At 44.5% G+C, this 16,359-nt stretch overlaps 2 protein-coding genes across 3 annotated transcripts in view; both read left to right on the forward strand.

The window, feature by feature from the left end:
* NARS1 (asparaginyl-tRNA synthetase 1) overlaps window positions 1–4,564 on the forward strand; it is a 17,477-nt gene extending 12,913 nt beyond the window's left edge. Inside the window, exons 13-15 of the mRNA XM_049619870.1 lie at window positions 2,266–2,397; window positions 2,692–2,823; window positions 3,538–4,564. Coding sequence (XP_049475827.1) covers window positions 2,266–2,397; window positions 2,692–2,823; window positions 3,538–3,669 — 396 coding nt within the window. The 3' untranslated portion in view covers window positions 3,670–4,564. The remainder of the gene's footprint in view (window positions 1–2,265; window positions 2,398–2,691; window positions 2,824–3,537) is intronic.
* A 10,034-nt stretch (window positions 4,565–14,598) lies between these two features.
* The window catches only part of FECH (ferrochelatase), a 37,569-nt gene continuing 35,808 nt past the window's right edge, over window positions 14,599–16,359 (forward strand). Inside the window, exon 1 of one of the 2 annotated variants that reach the window (XM_049619875.1) lies at window positions 14,599–14,836. In XM_049619875.1, the coding sequence (XP_049475832.1) occupies window positions 14,791–14,836 (46 nt within the window). In that variant the 5' untranslated portion in view covers window positions 14,599–14,790. The remainder of the gene's footprint in view (window positions 14,837–16,359) is intronic. The other variant, XM_049619874.1, reaches the window with a different exon arrangement.

The following is a 16,359-nucleotide window of genomic DNA, read 5'->3' on the forward strand; positions in this document are numbered from 1 at the left end:
TAATTAAAAAAAATGAATTACATACAAAATATTGGTATGTTTATGTTCGTTTTATTTGTCTGGAGAAAGTAACCTGGCTCTTTCAAAGAGGATTCCTCTCCCACAAGAGTATATTAAAACTTTTTCAGGTGGAGAAGAGTCAAAGAAAATAGCTGTTGTTTGAAATGCAAACCAAGAGAGCAGGCCTTGATGGGGAAGGTGGTCTAGTGTTTCAGATAAACTGGGAATGTATATTAGAGGTATAGATTGTTAACACTATTAAGCCCTCTTCCCTGTGCATTTAATCATTTCTTACATGGTATTTGAAAATCTGTTTTTATAGATAAAATTTGAGTATTGCTATTTAAAAAAAAAAAAAAATATATATATATATATATATATATGAGTAGCTACTGCTAACTAAAGTTTTGTTTCATTTTTGGAAGGAATTTACAGAGAGGACAAACAGTATATTAGACCTCTATAAATTACTTCTAGTGTTTCAGTTGGTGGTGTATAATAACAAAATTTGGGGGCCGCCTGGGTGGCTCAGTAGGTTAGGCGTCCAACTTTGGCTGAGGTCATGATCTCGTGATCCGTGAGTTTGAACCCCATGTCAGGCTCTGTGCTGACAGCTCGGAGCCTGGAGCCTGCTTCGGATTCTGTGTCTCCCTCTCTCTCTGCGCTTCTGCCGCTCATGTTCTGTCTCTCTCTCTCTGTCTCTCTCTCCCTCAAAAAATAAAGAAACACTTTAAAAAAATGTTTGTATTGAAGATTTGAGAATTGTTATTACCTAAAACTTAGCAAAGTAGTGTCACAAAGTTGAGTGGAAAGAGCACAATGTTTGGAGTAAGAAGCCCTCCAGGTGGGCTTAGCTCCCACCTGTGTCCTTACTGCTGAGTAATGGGAGGCCAGTGACCCCACCCCCTGGTTCTTTATCTCCACTGTGGAGGTAAGAGCAGCTTTGCCAAGTTGTGAGGACTCCGTGAATTGAATGCTTAGTCGGGTCCGAGGCTCAAAAGGCCCTCGAAGCTTGTCAGCATTTATTGTACGCTGATGTCATCCCGTACACATGAGGAGACCAGAGTACATACGTGGTCCTCCCAACTTTTTGGAATGTGCAGTAAGACCATTTCCTCCCGGGGGCGCCTGGTGGCTCAGTCGGTTAAGCATCCAACTTCGGCTCAGGTCATGATCTCACGGCTCGTGAGTTCGAGCCCTGCATCAGGCTCTGTGCTGACAGCTCAGATCCTGGAGCCTGCTTGGGATTCTGTGTCTCCCTCTCTGCCCCTCTCCTGCTCGCACTCTGTTTCTCTCTCTGTCTCTCTCTAACATGGATAAACGTTAAATTTTGGTTTTTTTTTAATACCATTTCCTCCCAGTTAAATCTCACTCTAGTAGGTAAAGCAGATGAAAGCTGAGAGACCAGTATTATCCAACTCATCTCCCATTTCCTCTCTTTACTTTGGAGGGCACAGGCCTCCCGGGACTGGGGCTTGGTGACCCCTGTGCCAGGTGATTGCTAAGCTCCATTTTGGCTCTTAGGTTAAACATATCAATGAGTCTTGTCCTGTTCTCTCGGTCAGTTTGTACTGAGACAAGACTTTTCAGGTTTAACTTGAATTTATGTGTGGTTTACCCAGATGATGTTTTGGATGAGAAGCAGACTAGCCCTGTTCTTCATCATCTAACATTTCTCGGCTAACTATTCTACATGCGGTTACGCTTATGAACTTGACACTGGTTATTTGTCTTATGACTCTTGTCTTCCTACCATTGAAGCCACATAGATTTATTGTAACAGGAAAAGAAGTACAGATGACAGGACAGTTTAAAGATTAGTGTTATTAATAACACTGTGCATAGACCAGTGATATTCTGGAGCATTCACTGATGATCTTATGCCATATGGGACTAAGTGGACCATGTTTGCTTCAGAGCTAGACGAAACTGGCCCCTGAGAAAAGTAACTGAACAGTATCTAGTCACAGTGATAACGACTTGAGTGGTTTGGTTTTCGTCTCTCAAGCAGCATGGCTCTTGAGATGTACTGTAGAAGGAAGTGGATCTTTTTGCAGTTGGTTTAATAACTGCGTGTGAGTTTTTAGAATACCTTGATTGTTTTTGAAAGAAACTGTTGCTTCCACCCATGGGTATGGGTTTTGGATGGGTGTGTATTCTCTACTGTATTGCATTCATGAGATAAGGGCTGCTTCTGGGTGAGAGCTGCCTCTGTCTTGTTGGCTTTCGAGTAGTAAATGTTAATGAAGCCTTATTTCACCGCAGGATATCCCAGAAGCTCCTGAGAGACTGATGACAGACACCATTAATGAGCCCATCTTGCTATGTCGATTTCCCGTAGAGATCAAGTCCTTCTACATGCAGCGATGTCCTGAGGATTCCCGCCTTACAGAATCTGTCAGTTTGTGATTCAGATCATAATTTTGCTCCTTAAGGGGGTGGGGACTGCCACTGGAATAAGATACAGCTCATGGCAAATGCTGCATTATACATCTAGAATGGCAATATTTAAAGAAGTGGGTTTTGTCTTCTGATTGGGTTTAACATTTCTTGTTAAATTACAGGATTTTAATGTTACATCCATAGTGCTCTGTTAGCTGTAAGAGCTTCATTGTGGTTTTCCTTGAAACTAGAGCCGTGTCATGACTGACAGCTTGGTAGTAACTGCATTTTATTTACTTGTTTTTAAAGGTGGATGTGTTGATGCCAAATGTTGGTGAGATTGTGGGAGGCTCAATGCGTATCTGGGATAGTGAAGAAATGCTGGCGGGTTATAAAAGGGAAGGGATTGACCCCACTCCCTACTACTGGTACACAGATCAGGTAAGAACAGTTTTGTTTTGGTTTTTACACTCTTAAATGTTTTCATTATAATAGTTCTGTATAAACTGAAACCTAAAAGGCGAGAAGTCAGTGTGGTACTTTGGTGTTTGAACGAGCTATATTCAGCTTGATGTTCTAATAGCGTGGCATGGGATTATTACTAGTTTTACCTTTGTCCAATAATATGTGCACTTCATTTGAAAAGCTACTAGCTGCTGGCCTTGTCATTGCTACTAAAATTTTAAAAAATTGTTGTTAGATTCTACCAGCGTCTAGGCTAGCTTGCATTTCCCTCTGATAAACAGAGACGTTGACTTAGTTTAAAAGTTTGAAATCTCTTCTTTTCAGGGTGACACTTAACCCCTGGTTTATTTTTCATACCAAATCATTTCTACACACGTGGCCTATGAAAGCAAATAGAATAAGAGTTCAATTCTTGGGGCGCTTGGATGGCTCAGTTGGTTGAGCGTCTGACTTCGGCTCAGGTCATGATCTCACCGTTTGTGAGTTCGAGCCCTGCATTGGGCTGTGTGCTGACAGTGTGGAGCCTGCTTCGGATCCCTCGCCCCTCTCTCTCTGCCTCTCACAAATAACATTTAAAAAAATTAAAAATAGAGTTGAATTCTTAACCACGATAAGTGAACTCATTTCACAGTAGAAAAATTTTAATATCTTAGACAAAATTTTAAACATCTGTTCTTTTTTTTTAAACAGAGAAAATATGGCACATGTCCTCATGGCGGATATGGCTTGGGCTTGGAACGATTCTTGACCTGGATTCTGAATAGGTATCACATCCGAGACGTATGCTTATACCCACGATTTGTCCAGCGTTGCAAACCATAACTGATTCCTCCAGAAACATTAAGGAAAGAATACAGTTTATGAAAGGAACAGACTGCCTCTTTCAAAAAAAAAGCCAAAATCTTCCCTTTTTTATTCCATTCATGTTTATCTATTTCTTTTTTCTCTACCACCAAAAGCAATTCAAATCATTTGAATATCAAGTAACATCCTATTGTCTTTGGTTTTTTTGGGGTTTTTTTGGTATTGTCATTTAAAAAAACAATATCCATCAGAAAGTTTGGGGGAAACATGTGGCATGTAACACTACAGTTATAACTCCATTTCAGCATTTTTATCTAATTATAGGTTATAATTTTTGCATCATATATGCCGCATATATACTTAAACAGTTTTTAATTATGGACTAAGACATTCCAGTAACTTAATCGTTTTGTCCTGTTAAGTGTAACTGGAATTCTTTAATTTATGTCATTTTATTGTATTCGTGAGTTAGAACATCTTGGGGGAAAATTGACAGTGTGGTGTAAAAATCTGCTAGTGTTAGAACAATGTGATTCGGTAATAGATACTGGAATCAAACAAACACACTTTTGCATTGGTTATTAATCTTTTCTAATTGTGTAGAGCTGCTTATAATTCTAAAGCATATGAATTGGTGTGGAAGAATTTGTAAAAATGGAATTGCCCTAAACAATTTGAAGTTACGGCAAAAAAAAATTTTTTTTTTGGTTCCTAGCGTTAGGTTAAGCTAAAGAGGCAGTGAGCTTCCCTCTTTCCTGGTAATTTCTAAGTAATAAGAATAAATAAATTCTGAAAGAATTTGCAGCTGGAATCTTAATGACAATTGTACGTGGCTGTCTGAGTCTTCCCACACTGTGTCTTTAGATCTAATCTGTGTTACCTTATTAACTCCTAGCAGGCTTATTGAATGCCTTCATTTCAGATTTGGTTAATTTCTCTCCCAAAATGCATGTCATGTATTCTCAATAGGCTGTATTCCCAGCAATCAATAAATGGACACACATAAAAACTATTTGCTGGCTTAATTTTTCTAAAGCTGAACATCTCAGTCTTACATTAGTTCATGCCTTTTTCATTTTTGTCAATCTTTTTATTTTTCATAATGTGTATGTGGGAAGTTAGATATTACCAAATTTAGTAGGTATTATTAAAATTGCATAATAGTGAAGAGGAACAAGTTTTAAAAATTAGATGTGGGTTCTAGTTAAGTTTTGTAATCTTTGTTATTTTTGGACACATTAGATTATATCCTATTTTGCAATTAAGTGAAATGACAGATGGATATGGGGCATTTATAGTATATTTGGCCTGTGGGGCACCTGGCCTGCTCAGTCAGTTGTGTCTGACTCTTGATTTGGGCTCAGCTCATGATCTCACGGTTCATGAGTTTGAGCCCCACATTGGGCCCTGCACTGACAGTGTGGAGCCTGCTTGGGATTTTCTCTCTCTCTCTGTCTACCCCTTCCCCACTCATACACATGCATATTCTCTCTCTCTCTCTCTCTCTCTCTCTCTCTCTCCCTCTCTCCCCCCTCCTCCCCCCCGCCCACCACCCCCTCCAAAATAAATGAATAAACTTAAGATATATCGTATATTTGGCCTGTATCTTTAAGTAAAAAGTACTTGGAAGAAAGTGAATGAGCTCTGACTGGATTCAACGAGGCAGTTCATTTGCTCAGAATTTGAGGACGAGGTTGGACCCAGTTAGTCTAAATTTTAATTGTGTAAATAAATGGAGAATTTTGAATACTGAGAGAGAGCTGTGGGATTAGGTGGGGATAAATGCGTCAAGGTCATGGTGACATCGGGCCAAGAATCTGAGCGTGGCGAGCAGCAAACCTCATGCACGTGGATGTTCTTCCCTTGACCGTGTAGTTGTTACTGCCACCTGGTGTCACAGCCCCATCCTGAGGCCCCACCGCGTGTCCAGCCACAGACACCCAGTTCCGAGTTCCTGTTCCTGTGGGACTGTCCTCTCACGGCTCTTTCCTGACGTGGCTCTTTAAGTTGATTCTTCCCCCTCAACCCCCTTTACCTTTGCTACTTGTGCAACAGGCCTGCTTGAGGTTTTGGAGACGGACGGGAGGCTACTCGGCAATTCAGACGACTTTGGTATTAACTCTCCCTCTTGTGTCTGGCAGCCGCTTGCAGCCACCCAGCTTTTACCTTTTTGCTCAGCGTCTCCCTCCCTGCTCCGCACCTGCTTGCCTCTAGCATTTACTAAAACTTTCTTTAGTGTACAGGGCAGTACGACCCTGTCAGAAGCAACGTTCCTTCCTACGCACTGGAATCACTTGGGGACCTTAAAAATGCCGATGTCTGGGTCTTATCCCAGACTAATTGAATCCAAAGTTCAGGGATGGGTCCTGGATGTCTTTCAGAAGCTACCCAGGTGGGGCTTTTGGACAGCCAGGTTGACCATCACTGAGTAGCTCCCTGCTACTTTTTTTTTTTTCTTTTTTTAAGTGTATTTATTTTGAGAGAGAGAGAATCCCAAGCAGGCTCTGCACTGCTAGTGTAGAGCCTGACGCGGGTCGCGAACCCACGAACCGTGAGATCATGACCTGAGCCAAGATTAAGAGTCAGATGCTCAACCAACTGAGCCCCACCCCCACAGGCACCCCAGCTCCCTACTGCTTCTAAACGCAACCTTAAGCCTGTCTTACTATCACTGTAGGTGATAGTAATTTAATTATTCCTATCATTTAATTAACTCCCATTAGTCACTGTAGTTGAAAGGGGGAAATTTGGGTAAGGCCGAGGCTGTTCAATACCGGCCAATGGCTACAAAAGCACTACATGTGTTTCCATTTAGCGTTCAAGGCATATTGACAAGTTCTCGAAGTTAGGACAACTGCCACCAGTGCTGCAAGTAGGGCTTTGTGTCAGGCCACACACTGTCCTGTGCTTCTGTCCTCACGGTAACCTTCGGGTAATTTGTATTAACCCTAAGACAATGGCTGAGGGGCGCCTGGGTGGCTCAGTCGGTTAAGCGGCCGACTTCGGCTCAGGTCATGATCTCGCGGTCCGTGAGTTCGAGCCCCGCGTCAGGCTCTGTGCTGGCAGCTCAGAGCCTGGAGCCTGCTTCAGATTCTGTGTCTCCCTCTCTCTGACTCTCCCCCGTTCATGTTCTCTCTCTGTCTCAAAAAAAAAATAAATAAACGTTAAAAACAAATTAAAAAAAAAAAAAAAGACAATGGCTGAGAAAGGTTAAGGCACGTGCCCAAAGCTGCATGGTTAGTAAGTGGCAGAATAAAGTTTTAAACCCCCAAATTTGAAGTGTTTTAAAACTTAGAATCAGCACATTTCATTCAACCCTTCTAGAAAAAACAAAAGGTATGTATGTCATGATGTCCAAATACTATAGTCGTATTGGTAATCACTGGTCAATTAAATGGTTTGGTTTCTTATTCTGGAAAGTTTCTTTCTACCTCATGAAACGTTACTAATGTGATTAGTGAAGAACATCAGGTAGTCATAGTTCCATCTTCCCACAGAAGCTTCTGGAGCCTCTGTCTGCTTTAGTCTCAATTATCCACCCTCTGTTCACGGAACACAGTTATCCAGAGTTGTCTTTCACAGTTCCCTTTGCCTTTCCGTGTTGGACATCCTATTTCTGTATCGGACATCTTATTTCCAGTGTTTTATGTTCCCCTCCTGGGTTACTTCCTCATTTTGGTGGCACACATTCTCCAGTAGTTTATTGAGGAAGGGTGTGGGGAGAGTAAATTCGTTGAGACCTTGCATATCTGGACACGCTCTTGATCTATCTTTGCACTTGAACCATAGTCTCCATATTAAAATGTGGGCCAACAAGCACGTTTCCTTCAGAATTTTGAAGTCCCGACTTCCTGTGTTGCTACTGAGAATTCCCAAGCATTCTCACACCTGGTCCTTTGCATATGACCTGTCTCTTCTGGAAAACTTGCCCCCAGTGTTCCAAAATTTCATGATATTTCTTGGGACTTTGCATTCATTCCCACTGGATGGTTGACCAGCCCCTTTTACATCCAGAAAATCGTGCCCTGGAGCTGTGAAGAAGTTTCTTAAGTTGCTTCATTGAAAGTCTCCCTTCTGTTTTGTTTTTGTTTTGCTTTCTTTCTAAAACTATTATTCAGATATAAGGCTTTTTAAATGTTCTTTTTTTTTAAAGTTTTTATTTTGAGAGAGAGAGCAAGTGAGTAAACGTGTGTGAGCGGGAGAGGGGCAGAGAGTAAGAAAGAGCGAGATGGGGCACCTGGGTGGCTCAGTCAGTTAAGTGTTTGACTTTGGCTCAGGTCATGATCTCATGGTTTGTGGGTTCGAGCCCCGCGTCAGGCTCTATGCTGACAGCTCAGAGCCTGGAGCCTGCTTCTGATTCTGTGTCTCCCTCTCTCTCTGCCCCTCCCCTGCTCATGCTCTGCGTCTCTCACTCTCAAAAATGAATAAATGTTAAAAAAAAAGAAAAGAGTGAGAATCCCAAGTAGGCTCCGAGCTGTCAGCGTGGAGCCTGATGTGGGGCTCAAACCCATGCACTGCAAGATCATGACGTGAGCTGAATTCGAGAGTTTGACGCTCAACCCACTGTGCCACCCAGGCGCCCCTAAATATTCTTTTATCTTTTTTTGGTGGGGGAGGGGGTTTGGTATTTTCTGGAAGTTCCTCAACCTTTTCCCAGTCCTATTGAGTTTTTCATCTCTTAGCAGAGTAAAGGATAAAAAAAAATTTTTTTTAATTCTTATTCTGACCTCAGAAAGTTCCATCTCTAAGGTCTCTATTCCACATTTTCTAACTGCATCTTCCCTGTTTCCTCCATATTGTTTTCTTCTACTTGGCTGGGTGTCTTTTTCCAGTTAGAGGCTTTCCTCGTTGTCGGGTAGTGCTTCATGGTTACCTGCCGAGAATTCCAAACAGGGCTGGAAAGGCTTCCAGCGTGTGGGTAGATGTGCACCTGCTCTGCAGTGCACCTGCTATCTTCAGCCCAGAGCCTTGGGCGGCCTCCCAGCAACCTCACCTCCAGCCGGCTGCTGCAGTTGGGGGGATCTGGGAAGTCTGACTTCTTTATCCAACTTTCAATCCGTCTCCTAGCATCCCTCTCTCCACCCCCACCCCCAGAGCCACCTGGTAGCGCCAATCCTGAGCCGCCTAGGGATTCTGTCGTGTGACTCTCGATGGTTCTTAGGATGGCCAGCTTAGGGTTCTTGGGTTGCTAAGTCATTAGCCATTTATCCATCTGCCTTCCGGGTCCCAAAATTCTGTTGCGGTGGTTCCCTTTTCTCCCCACTCCTTCTAGGTTTGTGCTTGAAACCACCAGCACTGTCTCCTGTCTCCTACCTGTTCTCCCCACCCCACGTGTCTCGCGCTCTGTAGGCTGCACACCACTCGCTCAACTGTTTTCCTCAGAGCACAGCCCCCAGCAGGCTCCGCTTCTCAGGGACCGTCACGACTATCCCCAGTCTGTGAGCCCCTCAGCTTATAACTCTTAGTCCTTCCCCCACCCTGTGCAGTGGTGACGTGAATGCCTTGCTCTTGGGTACTGTGTGCTTTTCTGCCTCCGTGGCGTCCCCTCACGTTGAAGACATTCCAGTTCCCCTCTTCTTGTAAGTTCTGAGACCACTTGGATGAAAAAGCATTTCTTCCTCCTCTCAGCCTGAAGTCATCACTGACTTTTATCCGGGAAACCTCTGGTCACCTCTAGCTTCCCCCATGGTAAACAGATCGATTTACTAAATAAACATAATAATTCCCTCCACCCCCCAAATCTCAGCTGAGTGTGAAAGGCATATCTCTAGGCATTAGAAGCAGAGGGCAGGGAGGTCTGAGGGTCTCAAGGCCAGGGCTTTTAGGTTCGGGTTGAGGGTTAGGGGGAGAACTGAGCCCAGATAAAGACACAGGGAAGGTGCTTTTTAAATATATTTTTATTAAATATATTTGTATTAAATATATATTATTCATATATTATTATATAATATTGTATATTAATATTAATATTTACTATTTTATTGAATATATATTACTATATTTTTATTAAAATATAACTTACAGAAAAAGTCACATATCATAAATGTGCAACTCCATGAGTTTCCACAAAGTGAATGCATTGTGTACCCAGCTCCAAGAATGCCCAGACAGAAAGGTGGAAAAAGAGCAGGACCCCTTCTTGCATGAAGCAGGGCCTCAGGGCTGGTTCTTGTGTGAGAAGAGATCTAGAAAATTGGCCTTGGGACCCAGAGAAGGACAAGGAAGGCTGCCATCGCTCAGGGCTCTGCATAGGGAATGAAAGCTTCCTGGAAAGAGTCAACGCTCCTGGTTTTTACACAACTGCCAGGAGCAGGAAAACCAAGCTGAGAAATGAACACCCACCCTGTCTAAGACTGGTGGGATCCCTGGATCCTGGCAGAGTCAAACCAGAAAGTCTTTTAGGGATCCTTCCACCACCCAGGGAGCAGAGAACTCTCTGGGAAAAAACACTCTGACCCATATGGACTTAAAAAACCCCACAACCCAGAGAAGAAAATGAACGAATTTGGTCACGCGGCAAGTGTCTTAATACTGGCTAAGGAGCTCCCATCTATTTCCCACACTGCAAAGTGAACCTTCTGAAACACTGTGGGTCACTGTGCTAAAGGGAGATGGCTCAGGGGACCACAGTGTTTCGTCACCTACAAAGTCCTGCATCAGTCAGCCCAAGTTTCTTGCCGCTTACCCCACACGCTCTGCTCAAGACACATGGGTCCCCTTGCTGTTCCTCAAAAGCCTTGCTATGGGTTCCCTCCCCCGCTCGCACTCTGTCTCTCTCAAAAAAAATAAACATAAAAAAAAAATTTTTTTTAAATGGGGGTGCCTGGGTGGCTCAGTCAGTTGAGCATCTGACTCCAGCTCGGGTCATGATCTCATAGCTTGTGGGTTTGAGCCCCATGTTGGGCTCTGTGCTGACAGCTCAGGACCTGGAGCCTGCTTCAGATTCATTCTGTGTCTCCCTCTCTCTCTCTGCCCCTCCTCCGCTCACACTCTGTCTCTCTGTCTCTCTGTCTCTCTCTCTCTCTCAAAAAATAAATAAACATTAAAAAAAATTAAAAATAAAAAAAGCCTTGCTATGGGTTGTGTCCCCTACAAAGATATGTAGAAACCCTCACCTCTGCTACTTACAAATGTGACCTTATTTGGAAATAGGATCTTTGCAGATGTAATTAACTTAAGATGAGGTCAATAGGCTAGGTCCCTAGGGTAGGCCAGTATTCAACAAAACCCCGATATGACTGGTGTCCTTATGGTTACGAAAGGACAGACACAGAGAAAGTCCAGTGACGATGGAGGCAGACATGGAGCGATGCAGCTACGGACCAAGTATGGCTGAGGATTGCTGGCCACCCCGGCAGCTGGGAAAAACAGGGAAGGATTCTCCTCCACAGATTTAAGAGGGAGCACGGTCCTGTTGGCGCCTTGCTTATGGACTTCTAAGCCTTCAGGGCTGTGCATTTCTGTTGTCTTCAGCCACCTGGTTTGTGGTATTTTTGTCCCAGCAGCCCCAGGAGACTAACTTAAGCTTCAATGTGTTCCCGCCTCACTGGTCCCTCTGCTTGCAAAGCCCTTCCTTCGGCAGAGAGCCCCCTCGCTCTCCATGGGTCCCCGCTCAAATCCCACCTTTGCAGAGAGGCTGTGTCCAGCTGCACCACCGAAACTAGCGCTTCCTGCCTCTCTCCACTCCTTTGCCTCTTTCACTTTTCTTCATGGTCCCTAGTCACACCCGGCATTATATTGTGTATCTTTCACTTATTGTCTTCCTTGCCGTCAAGAATGTAAGTTCCAGGGCGGGGGCTTGGGGGACTCAGTCGGTTAAGCGTCTGACTCTTGATTTCGGCCCAGGTCATGATCTCACGGTTCGGTTCGTGGGTTTGAGTCCTGCATTAGGTCCTGCGCTGACCGTGCGGAGCCTGCTTGGGCTTCTGTCTCTCCCTTTCTCTGGCCCTCCCCCGCTCTCTCAAAAATAAATAAATAAACCTAAAAAGAAAAAAAAAGAGCCTAAGATCCATGAAAGTAGAAAACAGTGTGGTTCATTGCTGCAAACCCAGTGCCTACTACGTACCTGACATAGGTAGGCTCTCCATGCTATTTGCTTCATAAATGAATGAGTTCCTTGAGAGTACATTTTGCTCTTTACTTTTTTATCCTTCCCGTTGCCTGATACATGCTTTGCTTATCGTGGACTCTCAGTAAATATGTATAGATGGACTAATAAATCCCTCATCACTCGTGGCTTAAGGCTCTGTGTGGTTAAGAGAGGAAGTCAAAATGCACACCACATTGGCCTGGATTTGGTGGCCTCTTTGCTGTAAAACAATTGTGGGGACAATCGATCAGATTTCTCTGAGTGATCATTACAGCTCACAATTTGTCTGCCTCACGCAGCCACGGTTTCTCTTGTGCTGCACACCACCCCTTCTTGCCCTGTTGTTTTTCTGATTAAGGAGACAGAATTGAGTAATCTAAATTTGGTGTGTGTAGCTCAGAGGTGCCAATCATGACAAATAATGAATTAGGTGATCCCCCTGCCCTTCCCTGAAGCATTGAGCTGAAACCAACAAGTTCATTTTATTTAGGACCAAAGGCTGAACTCAGAGGGCTGTCTGTGACAGGAGAGTGCTTTTTTTCACTAATTAAGTCACCCAGTTTCAGACAACCTTTCTCCTGTGCGGTGGGGGTGCGGCTTATTGAGTTGACCCTGAGACTGTGCCTTTGGCCTTCTGTTTGCTAAGACAAGTGGTATATACCTTTGTTACAAATACGTAAGCCAGAAAAAAATGCATTTATATGTACATATGCACACACATGCACACACACACACACAAATCTCTTATTGTTTTATAAATTTGCTTAGCTGTTTAAGGGGTTTTCTGGTTTCCTTAATAAACCCACATTTAGAATTTCTGGGTGAAGTGCTGTGTTTTCTAATCAGTTTTGGAAACGACCAGTATAAAATGCATTTTATCTGCTTTCATTTCATAAAAACATAAAAATGTACTTGTTGGGAAGCTATTATATTTGATATTTGTGAGAAATAAGTCAGAGATTAGAAATAACAGTTTTTATGATACTCTCTGTTCAGGAAAAATAATGAAGTTCTGTTTCCACCTATAACCTATGAGTCTTAATATGTGCATTGGGGGGTTTTGTACATGAGGGATTTTGAATTTTTTTTTCAAGTGAGTAAAAATGAAAATATAAGATATGAATAAAATGTATGCAACTACTAATTCGTTTTTAAAAATGTTATTATGTTGATATATTTCATAAAGCATGTGTTGCTGGTTCCTGGGCAGATACCCGTCCTAGCTGTTGATTATGTGAGATTTGGCACCTTTGTGCATTGTCACTAATCATCAGCATTTCTCTAGGAGGGGCCAGAAGCCCTTGTTATCTCCACCTAGCAGAAGGGGCATAGCCCTGGGGAGGCAGGGGTGACTTATCCAGAGCCTTCCAGACTAGCTAAGAGCCTATCCAGCTCAAACATCTAAAACCCTTAGTTAGCCTTTCCCAGTTCTCAGGACTTGTCTACACTTCGTCCAGCACAGCATTTCAAAATGTAGAGGCTTTCTGTGCAGCTTACTTAAAAGAAATGTTTAAGCTTTAGGTAGAGAAGTACATTATGAAGATCACCTCCAAAGGGCAAATTAAATGCATATAATTTTCATTATGAGCGTAGAGAGTTAGCAGAATATGTAGGAGAGCAGTTTAGCACTTGGGGCAAGTTTTACTGTCCATTTCTCAGGGGACCTCTGCTTGGATCTGAAGATCATGTGGGTAATATGAAAGGCACTTAATTTGATGTTTTATATTTGGCTTATAACCATAAGGAGGACCAACTTTAATAATAAACTAACCAGGAACAAATTTTAGCTACAGAAAAGTGGTTTTCAACTCAGACTCCATCGTCCCAAAATATTCCACATAGCTTGCCCCCCTACTTCCTTCAGGCCTTTGTCCAGATGTCAGTGAGAATTTCTCTGACCTATCTATTTCAGATTGCAGTAGAGTCTCCCCTTCTCCATCTCCCTTATATTACTTCCTTCTTTCTAACGCTCATCATCACCCCCAACAATACATATCCTGATTATTTTGTCTCTCCCTCAACCCCCATGTAAGCCACTTGTCTTCTCTGTTCACTGCTGTTTTTCCAATGCACACAGTAGGTGGTCAATACTTGTTCAACGAATGAATAATGCCTGAGACCTTTCTGTTCCAAGGTTGGTCTTGTACTTCAAGGCGCACAGAACAATGGGTACGGTTGGCAGGTGCAGGTGTGGGAATGCAGGAATGGCTAGAATTAAGAGCAGTGCCTGTTGCGTGTGAGGGATTGGGACCAGACAGCTACCTTGCGACGGTGCGCAGATATACGGGCAAACTTCACCATGCCATCCCTCCCAGAAACCCATTTGCTGGACTGGCGTTCACTTTTCCCAACGTTCTCGCGTTAGCAGTATAATGTTTGCTTTCTGGTCCCGCCTGTCAAACTGTGCTGTATAGAGATGCCACAGGGAAATTAAAGATGTCATTCACGAGTGTCTCATATAAAACAATTCCTTTTCCTACTCTGAAAACCAAGCTTACAACAAAACAGGGTCTGCTCAGTTGTACTATAACGAGGCAAGCAAACTGGAGAAGTGAGGCAAAAGCATTCTCATATCTAAGTCATAGTATTGAAAAAGTCTGGAAAGCCCTTTGCCGAGTTGTGGCGGCGGTTTCCGCCTTGGCCAGACTGGCAGATGCAACCAGGGCGTTCGTTCAGGGTGACCGGGGGCGGGAGAGGGGCTGCTGGGCTGGAACCGCCGGCTGGTGGGGCGGGCCGCTAGCACAGCCTCGGGCCCCTTTTACCCCTTCCACCCCCCCTCCCCCCGGCCGAAGGCCCCACGCCCGGGCCAGCTGTCTCGAGGGGCGTGTCTTCCTCTGGCACCGCCCCCGAGCCCCGGCTAGGCCCGGCCAGGCAGCGAATGAACGGGTGCGCCGCGAGGGCGCAGGGGGCCGCAACTTAAGATAAGGCGGCCTGTGGTGGCAGTGCCAGCAGCTCGGAGCTCTCCGGGCCGATACCCGATCGCGCCGCCGTGGGAGGAACCCGAGTCCCGGGCCGAAGCTGCCCCGGGAAAGCTCTCAGGCGGCATCAACATGGCTGCGGCCGTGCGAGCTGCGGGCGCCCTGCTCCGCGATCGGCGTAAGTGAGGCTGTCGCGGCCGCCACCGCTGCCGGGGTCCCTGCGACGGCGTGGGCAGCGCAGCTCGCGCCGGGGCCCTCCGGCTTGAGGGGGTTCCGGGAGCGGCGCAGGAAGCTCCGCGCTATGGGGCGAGGGGCGACCTGGAGAAGGGACCGGAAAGGGGCCCTCCCCTGGGAAGGGCTGAAGGGGGGGCGGTACACGGGTCGTCTGGGGTCCCTGGGACGCGGCCAGGAGAGGTCCCGGAGCACCATGAGTCAGCGGGGTTACCGTGAGCAGTGCCGGGGTTTATCCGCACCTTAGTTCTTATCTGTAAAAGCATAATCATGAGCGTCACGGGTTGTGAGCATTATGGGAGGGAGGGTGTGTTACGGACCTACCACTGAGGACGGTAACTAAGGCATCATCATCGTCATCACCACGGACATGGGTCATGGGGTTCCCTCCCTGGTGATGGATGTCGCAGTGTGCCCACTGCCCCTCTGTCTTAGCCCCTGGCGTCACCCGGTGCTCACTTGTCCTTAGGCAGGTAGCACCCACTGCGAGGGAGTCTGGGCTAGTATTTCCTAGAGATTTTTGAAGAACGAACAAGATCTAGTGACAACCCAACATGTTTCTCATGCAAATTTTGAATGTAGGGTGCTTCTAGGATGAGCTGAGGAGTTTGCGCGAGAAACACCTGGTTGGCACACTAACTCTGCAGCATTTTTAACTGTGACCCGTTGAGTAAGACACTCACCTGGCTTGAGTTTTGGTAAAGGTGAAAGGAGAAAGGTAATATACTTCACGGGCTTGGCATGAAGATTAGCTGGATGCCGGTAAAACTTGTAGCACAGTGCCTGTCATGCAGTAGATACATTGAGACCCTTAAATGTTCAGTTATTATGTGAAAGGCTGGGGCACACTAAGATGCTTAGTTAAGGCATTTGAATGATGACCGGACACAGACCTGCTTTATTTTTCTAAGAAGTTCCCAAATTCTTCAGTCTGGCACCTACTAGGAGGGAATGGAGAGAATCCACTTTGAATTTCCATATCTTATTACAGGTGCCTTTGTGAGGAAGATAGTAAAGACCCAGTTTGTGGTGAGGGCCAAGGCACAAAGGGTACGTGAAGCAAAAGGCATCTTTTTTTTTTTTTTTTTAAGAAGAGGAAGGACAGTACCAGTAATGTTCCTGAAAGATGTATTGAATTAGCCTTTTCTTTCATCAGCCATTTCTGTGGCAGAGTCTTACAGGTTTTAGATTTGAGGTCATAGAACAATCTAAGAAGCTTTAAATGATTTGTTCCAGATTATGAGTAACTAAGCGGAAGGATTCAGAAACCCTAGCAAATGTGGATTTGAAGTCCAACTGAATTATGAACTCTGATTTTTAAGATGTAGTTATAATACTTTAATCATCTTGTTGATATGAAGGAATTAACATCTGAGTTAGAAAAAATTGAGTAGTATTTCTGAAAATGAATTCGGAAAGTAAAAGTACAAAAACAAAGTTTTACACTAAGTTTTTAGCATGTTACGGAAT

The sequence above is a fragment of the Panthera uncia genome (genome assembly GCF_023721935.1).
Source record: "Panthera uncia isolate 11264 chromosome D3 unlocalized genomic scaffold, Puncia_PCG_1.0 HiC_scaffold_8, whole genome shotgun sequence".
Lineage (NCBI taxonomy): Eukaryota > Metazoa > Chordata > Mammalia > Carnivora > Felidae > Panthera > Panthera uncia.